The sequence below is a fragment of the Pteropus vampyrus genome, unplaced genomic scaffold, assembly GCF_000151845.1.
Source record: "Pteropus vampyrus isolate Shadow unplaced genomic scaffold, Pvam_2.0 Scaffold62, whole genome shotgun sequence".
Lineage (NCBI taxonomy): Eukaryota > Metazoa > Chordata > Mammalia > Chiroptera > Pteropodidae > Pteropus > Pteropus vampyrus.
The window spans coordinates 518,151-531,403 of NW_011888843.1; the positions used below are offsets into that span (position 1 = coordinate 518,151).

Genomic DNA, 13,253 nt, shown 5'->3' on the forward strand with positions numbered 1-13,253 from the left:
ATTATATGCGTTCTGCAGGCCTCCTTTTCCCACACTCCAGCCCCAACTCAATTTGCCCTCCTACATCCTATATTATAGACACTAAGTTAGAGGGAGATGGAGCTTAGGGGTTCATGGCTCTGGAAGTCAATTATATCCTTCCTTACTACACAGTAAATGGGGCTTTTGCATCAGAGAGAGAGAAAGCCTAAGGGATAGTTGCCATGACCAGTGATGTAGGGGAGCCTTAGGGAGCCCGCGAGCAATGCTAACCCTCTTCGTACAAATCGTGGAGAACGGCTTTGAAAGTGACCTCACTGCAGATTTATAGGGTCCCACCATTTCAACTACGGGTTTTACTTACTTCCTTGAATCTCTCAGACTTCTCTCCAAACAGCTTATTGGCACTTTCCAATACATAAGCCCCTGTGGACGCGTTGATTGCAGAGATGACAGAACGGAAGGATGAATGGATTGTATCTTCAGCTTGTGCCTTAGACAGAAAAGAGGGATTCTCTTTACATAACACAAGACTACTAAACAAGATGTTTCTTAAGCAAAAGTGTTTTTTTCAATACAGCAATAAAATGCTATATTAATGTATATTATTTTCTGATACTCTAGAGGAATCTCTGAGGAAATAGTTTTGATATAGATGTGGAACAAAACTAATAAGACAATGTTTTAGTTCTTTCCTATTTTGCTGTGCCTATGGATTGGATTTAACCAAGAAGTAACCAACGCCCTAGAAGAAAGTGAGGCTCCTTTTATAGTCCTAAACTTTAAGATTTCTAAGAAATTTTTATCATATTAAATTGTTACCTTACAAATGTTCTTTTAAAAGTTCATATAACTTCTAAAAGTACCCATTTTATAATTAATGCATAGTCTACACAGTGGAAAATCTGGGTTTTAGTAAACCACAAAAGAGAAGGGGAATTTTGATCTGCAACGTAAGTTTGTAAACCCAGTGACAGATAAGGGGCTCAGTCACAGCAGAGGACAGAGCCCTGCAGACAACTGCCAGAAGTCTCAGGAGACCTGGCTGAATCTCCATATGAATGAACCCTTTCCAGCTCCTTTTGCTCATAATTCCCTGGGTAACCGGCAGGTGGAGCATAAGTGTTCCCAAAAAGGAAACTATGGGAGATACCACACCACAACCTAACTCAGTAGTGAAATTCTGGATGTTGGTTTCCAAGAGGAGCACATCTCTGTTTCTATAATTTAGTTGGATAGCTAGTATCTAAGAAATGAAGTACTGAAGAAAGATAATACTACCTAAGATGGATGGATGGATGGATGGATGGATGGATAGATGGATGGATGGATGGATGGATAGATGGATGTTAGATAGATAGGTAGATAGATAGATAGATAGATAGATAGATAGATAGATAGATAATAGATAGATAAATGATAGATAGATAGATAGATAGATAGATAGATAGATAGATAGATAGATAGATAGATAGATAGATATAGTAGAAAGACAGAGAGAGACAAAAGAGAGAGAGAGAGAGAGAGAGAATGAATGGAGAGATAGAAGGGTAGGGGAAGGATATCTGAAGGTCAGTGGTCTCTCATGAAGTCATCAAGCCTGACCTTCTCTGACCTTCTCCATTCCTCAACCACTTGTCACTCCTGACCCTTTCCCCTCTGGAAATCTGCATCCACGTGTGTGTATTTTAGGAGTCTCTACCACAGTTTTAGAATAAATTACACAAACCCAACTAGAGGCAGGGTGGTGTGACAAAATTTAGAAAGAGTCTTGGCCCAGAAGTCAGAAAGTCTGGGTTCTTCCTTGGCTCTGCCCTTTGTTATTGGTGGGACCATGAAATATTTACTTAAGGACCCTGAGTCTTGTTTTCTCTCTGTGAAAAGGGGAAGTCATACTAAGTTCCTTCTCAGTCTAACACTGTGACTTCAGACAAGAAGATTCTGGAAATAAAATACTAATATATGTATGTATATAATATCAGAGTCTTATAATAAATACTACACATATTAGGTGATAGGAATAAAATACTAATGTTATATGTAATAGAAATAAATTAATAATAAATATATATATAAATGAATGAGTCAGATACCTTCAAAATAACACCAGGATAAGTGGCCTTCTGGATCTGCTGCTTGAGTTCACAACCGGTGGCAATCGCTGGGGTCACTGGGGTGACGTCGTGGACTCTCATTTTGTGAAACTGAAGCACCTACAATTGGAATTAGAAGGAACAGTTACATTTTTCTGCTAAATTACTTAACTTTTAAACCAATGGCTATCAGGTGCCTCTTATAGCTGCTACTGTGTATGGGATCTTCTTTATGTCATATGTAAGTGTCAGCCACCCCAAACTTTCCCTACAGGAGTCAGCACGAGGTATTTTATACAAATCTACATACCAGCCATTCATCTCTAGGCTCAGTTGTCTTAAATGCCTTCACTTGCCCACCTCGTAACGAGTGGCAAAGCCTCCACTCCAACACAGGTGAGTCTGTCCCCAAAGTCCATGCTTCTTCCTCCAAACCAAAGAGTTGATTATCCCCTTTCTTTTTAGTAGCAAATTAACCAAATTCGCCTTTAAATTTTAAAATTTTGCAGCAGAGTTACAAGAAAACAATATAAAATCTCTTGGTTTCACCTGCTCAAGCACTTTCCAGATACAGAAAAGCTGGATTACGCCCAGAATGACCCAGAAGCTCATTTTCCTCTGGTATCAAAATTAATCTCTTTTATTTTAACAACCCAGAGACCTTTCTTCAGCATTTGCCTCAAAACATATTGCTTTTGATTGCTAGTGATCTCTTGACATCGAAGAGATTGAGACTCCAATGTTTTCTGAAGTTTTCAATGCAGTTTGCTGTCTTTACTTTTTGAAGGCAGAGAAAATAAAGGGAAAGGAGCATATTTCAAAATGTTACTGGCATCAGAGTTGAGCAACTGAGTCTCGATGTTTAAACTGCCACAAACACAGGGAGTGATATAGCCAACCCCTTTCCTCCTGCGAGGAGATTAGCCAACACTCTCTGGGAACCACTTCTCACAAGGCCCATCTTAAATGGGCCACCATGTACCTGGGAAGGATCCATAAACACACAGTCCGGTGCAACTCTTGTGGGAAACCTGAAAGCAGCCAGCGGCATCTTGGTGTGACAAAAAGCCTGTGAGAACCAGAGCCTGTACGTGAAGCATTCAATTTTACTGTTCGCGTACATGTATGTATGACAGAATTTTAATTATATGGTGACCTCGTCTGGGTCACTGACCTAGGAAGTAACAGAATCATAAGAGTTTTAAATGTATTGAATTCATCCCGTAGGAATCTCACAGTGTGTGGTTGAAGAGGTTCAATGTCGTTTCAAGGCTCCAGACTCGGTAAAGGGTCTCTAACAGAGTTTGTGTCCATTAACCAAAGAAGAAAGCCAGCTTCCCCACACCCTGTCCATCTGGATTTTGAAGGCTGACTGTCATGCCAGGCCCCATGTTGCTGACACGATCTCGCGAGGTTGATAACACGGTGAGGTCTCCAGAAGTCAACATCGCTCCCTGTGCATCTCCAAAAGCGTGGTGACCACAGCTCTGGGACAATTTTTTCTCTGCCTGACCCTCTTTGAAAAGCACTAGGAGGAATTCTTTACTCAAGTGGGGAACAGACACAGCACTCTAGCTGAGCCATCACAGGAGCCTGAGCCAGGAGTGAGGAAAGCATAGACCTAAGAAAGCTGCTTCCTTCACGAGGCCGGTCTCCCCACCTACAAAATGACACACGTCTTAAAACCAAAGGAGATAAAGCACGCAAAGTACTTTGAAATATATAAACACATATTATTAAAAGGTAAGATGTAGTCACTATTCATAGCTTCCAGCCTTGCGGGGTAAGGAGCTCCAATGTGTCTTCCACTATTGACAGTTCAGGGTTTTTGTGGTCTGGCTGTTTTGCAGATTTGAATCTAAGAAACTCGTGTTGTAATGGCACATGATGATTGCTAACCTTGTTATACTCAAGATATCTCGAGCACAAAATTAGAGAAAGTCTACTATTCAGTTCAGGAATCATTCAGTCCTGATCTGGAGCTTTCACAGAAACTCACTTTGGCCATCTGGTCCGCGGTGTCGCCTCTGGCGCCCAGGTAGACCATAACCATGGTGGAGGAGATGCCCCACGGAGAGAAGAAGAGATTCTGGGTGGGGCTGGTATTTGCCAGATGCTTGAAGAAGTTGAGGGCAAAAATTGTGTTTGCCACATAGAGGTCTTCCATTGTTTCAACCTGGAAGGCAAGCGAGGAAGAAAGAACAGCTCTAAAAAGTGATGTGGCATTTTGGGTGGTGTCGGCAGAGTAGTACAGGCCGTACGTACCCTGCACAGGGCAGGGTTCCCTCTCTATTCTCCCTTCATGACACAACGTGAAGTAGAGCCAGGACGGCATTATGGTCATGTGACCTATGCTGTCGTAACGGGCTCTGCTGTCACCTTCTTGAAATTCTCAATAATCTTAAACATGGGGTTCTGCATTTTCCTTTGGCGCTGGATTCTGCAAATTACGTAGCCTATCCTGAGATGCAGTGAACAGTTAAATGATGAGTAGTGGAACTTCAGAGAATAATGATCCTAATAGCAATAACAATAAATAGCATTTATTGAACTCTTACAGTCCAAGAGATGCTGTTGTACTTACAATTTCACCCTTACCAAAATGCTGAAGAGGGCCCTGCTCATTCCCTTCTACAAAGAAACTGCTGCACACAGAGGAGAAGAAAAGTGACTATTGTCACTTGACTATAAGGGGGAAGACTAGGAATTAAAGCCAGGTGGGTGGCCCCCAGGTCATGCTCCCAACTTCTATGCTTATCTGCAAATACCACACAAACACATGCATGCCACACGCACATGCATGCCACACGCACACTTATCCTTGTTGGATCCAATCGAGATGATCAATCTTCTTTCCAATTCTCTGCTTCTGGAAGGGACTGAGACTCACTGTTTGGAGGTTGGGACTTTCAGTCCTACCTCTGGCATCTGCCTCCTTCCACCCACACGCATATCACAGCCTTGCTACGAGAGAGCTTCCTGTGCTGAGGAGTTCATTACTGAAAGTGCTGGAAAGGCCCCCATCTTCTCCAGCCACCTGCTAGCAGAGAACACTGCAGGGGTGATCCTGGGCATGCGACACACACATGCGCGCGCGCACACACACACACACACACACACACACACACACACACCCTTATCAACCATCTGAAGGTAAATAACAGACACACCTTCCAAGACCTAAGGCTTCACATGGAGCCAAATGCCCGGACACACCCAAGTGCATGTGGGTATCTGTCGGTACTGGCCAATAATCATCTTTCTGACTGCATGTTGTGCTTTCACAATGGCTTATATAACACACCCTGCAATTACCAAAATATATAAATATATCAAACAATGCTGACATCCAACATTTCACAGCAAATCTTCTGTGACAGTGGTTTCTCAGAGCTGGGGAGGAGCTGGGGAGGTCCCAGGGTGAGCAAGCCTGCTGCCCCTGTCTCTGCTCAGTAGGGCTCTCCACTGATGGCCAGCAGTCGCTTCTCTGCCTAATCCACCGCTAACCTTCTAAAACACTTGGTTCACGACCAATTCTTTTTCAGAAAGTTTGCAATTTGCATCAAAATTTCCCGTTTGAAACACCACCCGATTGCATTTTATGAAGACAAAATAGTCATGTAAATAAAACTTGTCCCCGAAACTTTCCGCCTCTTCTTCTCATTTAATCTTCATAGCCCTTCCGGAGGCAGCTCCCATCACTTTCATCGTAAGTGTAGATTACAGCCTGACGCTCAGAGAGGTTAAGTAACTCGCACGAGTTCACAGAGTTTGGATGCGGGGGTGCAGGAATCAAGCCCAGGTCGGCTTTGGAAACTCACTCTGTCCAAATGCGCACACGCCTCACCTGCTGGTGTTTGTCTTCATTTTTATGTGAAAGAGTTTGGGCAAGTTACGAGTTTGAGAAATGTTAGAAAGAGGAAATGAAAAAGAGGAAGTTTGCAAGTCTGCAATGGTCCTAGAAGGCTTTTCTAGTTAAAAAATTACTTTTTTTTTTCATGCTTTATCACTGAGATTAGATTAACTCGGGTGGCTCAGAAATCTGTTTCCTCTTTCTTCTACCAGTTTTAAACTGCCCTTACAATTAGTCTTAATGGGTAGCTGGGGTTTTTTGTAAGTTACCTTGAAGTTTCGGAAACAAACTGAGAACTAATAACAAATAAATCATTTCTTTATTTCCATTTGAATAGAATAAATACAAGATCAGAATCAGAAAAGTAAATGTAGGTTTCTCCTACATCTAATTCTTTATAATAACCTCCATAGTCGGTCGCTTTGACACTAAATTTAAGTGTCAAGACAAACCATCAGAGAGGGCTTTGAATGTCATGTTAGGATTTCAGGTGACTTTATGAAGGTAAAAAAGAGAGAGAGAGTAAGGACAAAACTAAATTGTCTCAAATGCATTTACTTCTTTTAAAAATAGTCTAAATTTTATTTTTTAAGTAAGGGGCAATTAACTGTACTTAATATAAAAAATACTACCTGATATTTGTGAAAGTTACCAAATTCATTCAACTGAGTTGTTTTGTTTAATTTGTGTAATTACTTGCCCACAGTAACTCCTGTCACACAAATGAAAACATGAAAATGTACATTGCACAGCTTGTTCGTTTCAAAGCATACCACTGTCTCAGTCTTCTGATTCCAAGTCCAGGGATTTTTCTACAAACCTTTCAAAAAAGGTTTGAGAAATGTATAGTTTTAGAAATCTATGACAGCATACGTGTACAGCGTTTCCTGACCCTCAGACCAGTCCACGCCTTATCTTTGGGTGGGAATCTGCCTAGGACAATGTAAAATTAAAGCCACAAAGTGACATCAAATAACATAATCTCCCAGAACAGGTAACACCTGTTGTGAATTTCTTAACATCAGAATAAGTTATACAACTTTATTTACTCCCAAATATTATGCTCCTAATGAATGTTTAATATTATCATCGAGAAGAATAGATGGAAAGCAAATGTGAGGCTTGGTTCCACGTGTCTGTGGCAGTTCCTGATACACAAGTTGACAAATGTGCCACTGAAACTTGGCACAGGTCACCAAGAACTTGGGAGGTACCACCAGCACACTACCACAGTCTCCCTTCCCTCTGGCACTGGACATTGGATTTGAATTTGCTGTGGTATTTAAAACAATTTTTATGTGACTACACAGGGCAAATAGTTTGAAATTGACCAGAAAATTCAGTGAGCCCAAAGAGAAAACAATCATTTCAAGGAAATGTCCCACCCAAAATTACCAGATTTTCCCCCTCAAAATTAAACGCAATTTATGTTCTTTGATGACTTTCATAAGGAATAATTGTCATTTTATGAGGGGCTAAATTATTTATTGAACTATTACCTCAGTCTATCCAACAAGTTTGGCTAATTTCTCCCTTTTAGTAAATTGATCGATTATTGAACTGACCCAGCCCAGAAGTTTGCTTAATTTCTACAGTTTCTGATTATTTTGGATGGACACTGAATCATCTTTTAATTTTTTAATAATTATAAACAATTTACAGATTACTTTCAGTTGCTTAAATTAACACATTTTAATTAACCTAGATAGTCCCATCAAATGCAGTGTCAAAACACTCACTAGTAAAGAATATATATATATACTGTCCTGTTCCATAAAACTGACATCCCAACTCAAACATACTTTTTGGTTTGGTTAATGGTACATAGGCATTTGCTGGCTTCTGAGATTCAAGACTAAGTCTTGCTATTAATGTAATTCAAATCTTGAACTAGAATATTTTCAGTTACACAAACAACTAAAGAAGAGAACACCACTAAAGTTTCACTCATCCTCTAAAAACATCCCACACTTTAATTTTCATTGTTAATAATACCAGTACGAAGAAAGAGAAACAATGAAACCACATTTCATAGAGATGGCAGTGGAAATCACTGAAATACCTTATTTTCTGAGGTGCTGTATGACAGGAAACGATCCTCTGAGAGTTGTTAGAGTTCAGACATGGTGATGACTGGTTTTATAAAGCTTGGCCCCGCCCACAGACTTTTTTTCTCTCTCTCTCTTTCTAACCTGTATCCTTTGAGTGATTCAGAAAGACATCACTAGAGTAAAAAATGCTTGTTTGCTAAGGCACCGTTTAAGAAATTTTGGGGGAGGATGATGTCACTCAGAAACTTATGGCTTTGGCAATATCTACCCATGCCTGTTAAAATTAGCTAAAACCTGTCGGTCCCAGTTTCAAGTGACCCCTCTGCACCTGTGCTCAAGGATAATACCAAATTCCACAGTATCCCTCCTATCTTAGCGATACATAAAGGCAATGGACTCTTCTCTATATATAGACTCTAGGCGACTCCCCAGGGACCCTATGGCATGGAAAGAAAAAGAAGATCATTGTTTCCTTTCTTAGAAATTCTATATTTTAAAATGCCTTACATTTTCTCAAGCTATAATGTCCTAAATAATTCTGGGTTCCACCCTAATCTCCTGTCAATAGCCACACCCAAAACACTTAATATTTGACCTTGTTTAGAAGAAAGATTTTATCTTTCATTAAACAGCGAAAACCCATGATGTGCTTTAAGTTAATCTTTAACTCTGGGTAAATCATAGGTGTTCATTGGAAATTGAGATGTTGAAAACTTGATTGAGAAAATCGCTGGGTTTTTACATACAACCAAAGGAATTTGAGGAACTAAAGTAAATAAAAGATATGCGTGATGATATACAATTTGAGTCTGAAAATATTCATATGGTTAGAGTTTATTGAAAATTGTTTGCAACACATTGTAAAGATGGCTTCTCTTCTCTTCGCTTTACTTTTACGTCTAGGAAATCTCCAAAGAGATAGGATTGAAGAGAATGAAAAAGCATCATGCTGCCTGTCAGCCGCTGTGGCAGCTCCACGTCTGTACATGGAAAGCTGGGTTGACAATCTGGGGTGTCAGTGAAACCAAGACTGTGGATTTCAGTTCTGTGTGAGCTTCTTCTCAGCCTGTCTGTAGTCCACAGAGCCAAATTTATCCCTACCTCATCCTGCAAATGTAAGTCTCTGGTCAAAAATGAATGGGGTTACTTATCCCGAAGCCCTCATTATTTTTAGAGGGACAGTGGGATAGATGAGTTCTTCAGAAACTGTGTCTGGCAGTCGAAAGCCAAATTACGGTCATATGCCTCTTAATAATGGGGATATATTCCGAGAAATACATCATTAGGCAATTTTGTCGTCGTGCGAACATCACAGAGTGGCAGGAGTCTCCCTCTGGCAATGTCTATGTGAACCATGTGTTCAGCTGTTCTGTAATCACATGTTGGCAGCTCAACAGGCAGCTCAGCCAATCGCAAATGCGCCTAGAACTTTGTTTCGCTCACTTTTCAAGCTCTACTGTTTCTGTTTCTCCTTGCTTTCCCTTACGTTCTTCTCAAAGGGAAAGTCATGCCTCCTTCTCCTTACAGATCTGAATCTCACGCCTCATAACGTCCATGAAATCCAGTCTGACTTCTACAATTCTCAGTGAACTCCTGATACTCAGAACTTCACCTCGTAGAGCTGAGCTTGCAATATGAGAATGGACCGTTGATTGATTAATTAATTAATCTTGTATATTCTAGCCGTTTCATCTGAGTTGGGTTTCAATCTCTAACTAGATTCTATACGTAATTTCCTTTCATCAGCGAGAACAGGGCTGAGCATCAGCAGGTGCTTACTAAATATTTTTGATGAATTGAGTAAGGTGTTAAAACTCTCTGAAAGGGCCATAAAGTGTGTTAAGCAAAACTGTGAATTCCAAGAGACTCAGAAAGGTTTGACTCAAAATCTCTTTTTTGCCACTTGTTAGTTGTATAATCTTGCACAAATTTCTCAACCTCTCTGAGCTTTAATTTCCCAATAATGCTACACAGCTGATACCGTTCATTGCCTATGCAAAAGCAGTCCATTTTTGCTATCCTTCTCCCTGATTTTATTTAAGATTCAGAGATTTATGGATCTTGGAGAAGAAAGCCTAGTTGTCGATCTAGGGGGTGGCTGTATCACCCAGTCTGGTCAATGAGATGTGGGAGAAGCCTGCTGGGAAATGTTTGGGGGAAATTTTCCTTTCCGATAAGAGAGAGAGATGCAAAGAAAACCTCCCTATCTTACACCATCCCCTCCCACCTGACTTTGAGCGTGGCCATCTGAGGATGCGATGCCAGGAGATGCTACAGCCATACTGCAACAATAGAAGCAGGCCAAGAGATTTGCAGAGATGCCAAACCAGACTCTGACAGCAGAGAACTCCTAAACCAAAGTGGAAACCACCCACCTCCGGGTTTTGCTCCTGTTGTAATTGTTACATGAGATAAGAAATAATAGTCTGTATTGTTTAAGTATCGTTAGACACATTAGATCCTCTGCCATTTGCAGCCAAAAGCGTTCCTAAGCGGGTAGACTTTTGTGAAGGATAGATGAGATCATGTCTATCAAGTACTTAGCCTATTATCTTTCACACGGTAAATACTCTATAGTGTTAGCTGGAATAACAGAGCGATGGTTGGCGGCCAGGTACAAGAGTTGCCTTCCTGCCTAGATTAGAGCAATTTTAGGAACTTGGCATAAGACGAGAAGACGTTCACACATCAAACAACTAGAGAAAGTTGTAAAAGGCAATCTATGATTAAAGGCCAAATTGATTGGCTCCAATGGTAGGAAGTGTCGTGGGTGGAGGGAGAATGAGTATTAGGACCTCAAGAAGAGTCGAGATAAATTTTAAAAATTGAAGATTGACAGGGAAAAGCACTAAAATTAGAGACATAGGAAGGCAAGATCACTAGAGCAGAGTCTGTGCGACAGGGAAGGGAGAGAGTGGAAAGGGGGCAGCTTCTCAGGGGCCTCTGACTCCAGACTGAGCGGAGGTCTAATCTAAAAGCAGACGACCGCGAACTCTGGAGAAGAGAAGTGACTCGTAAAAAAGTGGCGCTTTAAGAAGAAAAATCTGGAAATTCTGGAAGAAGAACCCAGAGGATAAGATGCCTCTTAGGAGATCACGACAGCAACCCAGTCAGTAGGTCAAGTAGAAGAAAGAGCACGGCTACCACAAACCGTCCCTTACAGTTACAAAACAGATAGGATCGTGGTCCCTCAAACTACCTGAAACAGCAACAGCTGAAGGACAGGTGACTTCTACGGAAGTTGCGAATAATGAAACAGAAAGACTTTCACCTTCTCATTTTCTTATCCTCTTGGAAAATGTATATGAGATCATCGTAAGTGCGAAAGGAGATAAAAAATTATATATAAAGCATGACCTCAACTGTATAAGTAAAATATATGCAGAACTATGACTTGAAGAAAACATGTCAAAAGGCGAACACTGGTTATCATTGGATGGTTGATTCTAGATGTCTGTCGTTATTTTCTTTATACTTTAAAAAATCTCCCCCCATTTTTCATGATAGACATGCGTTACCTTTAAAATCAGAAACACATTATCCAAGTATCTTTACCAGAGTGTTTATTTTCTTCCCAGTAGTACTACAGCAAGTCATGTAGAAAGGAGAAATGATTCCCAAAATAAGAAAAGAACTTGGAGAATAAAGTTCTAATCTTCTAAGTGGAAGAGAGCATGCACTGCTTTTTCTCTGAAACACCCATCCAACTGTGACCGAACGAATGGCTTGTACCGTTAACCACTCAGCGTCTGCCTCATTGCCAGAGGGCAAACACCGTGAGTTGCACAGCCACAGTAGTCTCCCCCACGACAAGGACAGGCACATGGCTCATTCTGGGCGCTCACTATGTGTTTGCTAAATGACTTACTTAGGCACATTGCAAAGTATCTCTATTCTCCTCTCCACTTTGAATGAGTAACCCCTGATACTTCCATAATTACCCTTTACCGGTAGACGGGGAGTATACAAATTAGAAAAATATATCATCTCTACATCAGCCATTATGTCACCACTGAAATTATCCAAAGCATGATATGATTGTAGGGTTGAAAAGGAACTCTCGTTTTGACATAAAATTCCACATAATGATTTTATGTTATTAATGAATTTCATTTAAAGATATCGAAACACTTTATCTTGGACAAAGATTATGAATTAGCCTTAGTATTCGGACAACACGGTTTGCTCTGGAAATTTTAAATAACTGTTTTCTGTGAGCAGAACCAAATGTATGTGAAAGAAGTCACTTCTAAGGTGAGAAATTGGGATTACCTTAACTAAAACACCCTCTAATATATATTTCTTGAAATAGCTGTGTCAGAGAATAAACATCTTCTTTTACAATTACCAATAACATCGCATGTTAACGGCTCTGGGAGAAATAAGACGTGTACCTAAGTTTCTGCAGAGAGGGTGGAGTCAGTGTGGTCTGGGAAGGAATTTGGGGTGTGTCAGGAGGATAAGCAGAAGAATGAGGGCTTTGAATAAGAGTGAACCTAGGCCACAGAGATAGACAGTCCTGGAAACCAGCTCAACACAAAGCAAAACCTCACCTATTTTAAGATATTGCCCTGGGGCAGCCATGAGTGTGAGAAAGTTTGCACATGAAACAAGCTTTGTTAGGGAGTGTAACACCTCATCCAGAGTATTTATCTTGTTGCCAAGTGATAACCCCAACATAGATGCGGGTGGATGGCAGACTGTGGGAGCAGATATCCAGTGTTTTGTGAGTCAACTATTTGAAAAAGCCAATAATCTGCCTAAAACTTATCATGCCAAAAGCACATAAAGAGAAATTGCATTTTCAGAGCAGCTTCAGAATGCACTGTGAATCATGAATCCACTCATCTTAGCCACCAGGTGAAACTCTCTGCTTACAGTGACACATTTCCTTCTAGGGTTCAATAATATAATAATGAACTCATAACCACGACAAATGCATCATTCAACTCTCTATTATCCGTGTGGATTACTTAAGGATGAATGGATTATTATACTACCTAACACGTCTTTAGCCTAACATATTCCTAGTACATTTCAGCCAATGCTGTATGCCTAGTAAAAGTAATATATTTCAACGTTAACGGTCATAAAATATACTTAGAAGGTGTTTACCTTCTAAAACCACATCATCGTGGAATACATTCCAAATAAAACCACATCGTCATGGAATACATTCCAAATCCAGATGTCAATTACTTCTGTTTACCCTCTTACAGATTTCTGTATCTTTTTTCCATTGAGAGTTTTCCATTAAGTGTTTATTGGTCTTAAGAA

General features: G+C 40.5%; 1 protein-coding gene across 1 annotated transcript in view; it reads right to left on the reverse strand.

Moving 5' to 3' along the window:
- The window catches only part of LOC105292749 (plasminogen activator inhibitor 2-like), a 12,044-nt gene extending 4,022 nt beyond the window's left edge, over nt 1–8,022 (reverse strand). The window contains exons 1-4 of the mRNA XM_023531166.1: nt 7,988–8,022; nt 4,072–4,248; nt 2,073–2,192; nt 344–472 (exon numbers count right to left, since the gene is read on the reverse strand). Of these exons, the coding sequence (XP_023386934.1) occupies nt 344–472; nt 2,073–2,192; nt 4,072–4,239 (417 nt within the window). The 5' untranslated portion in view covers nt 4,240–4,248; nt 7,988–8,022. The remainder of the gene's footprint in view (nt 1–343; nt 473–2,072; nt 2,193–4,071; nt 4,249–7,987) is intronic.
- Nucleotides 8,023–13,253: the final 5,231 nt, after the last annotated feature.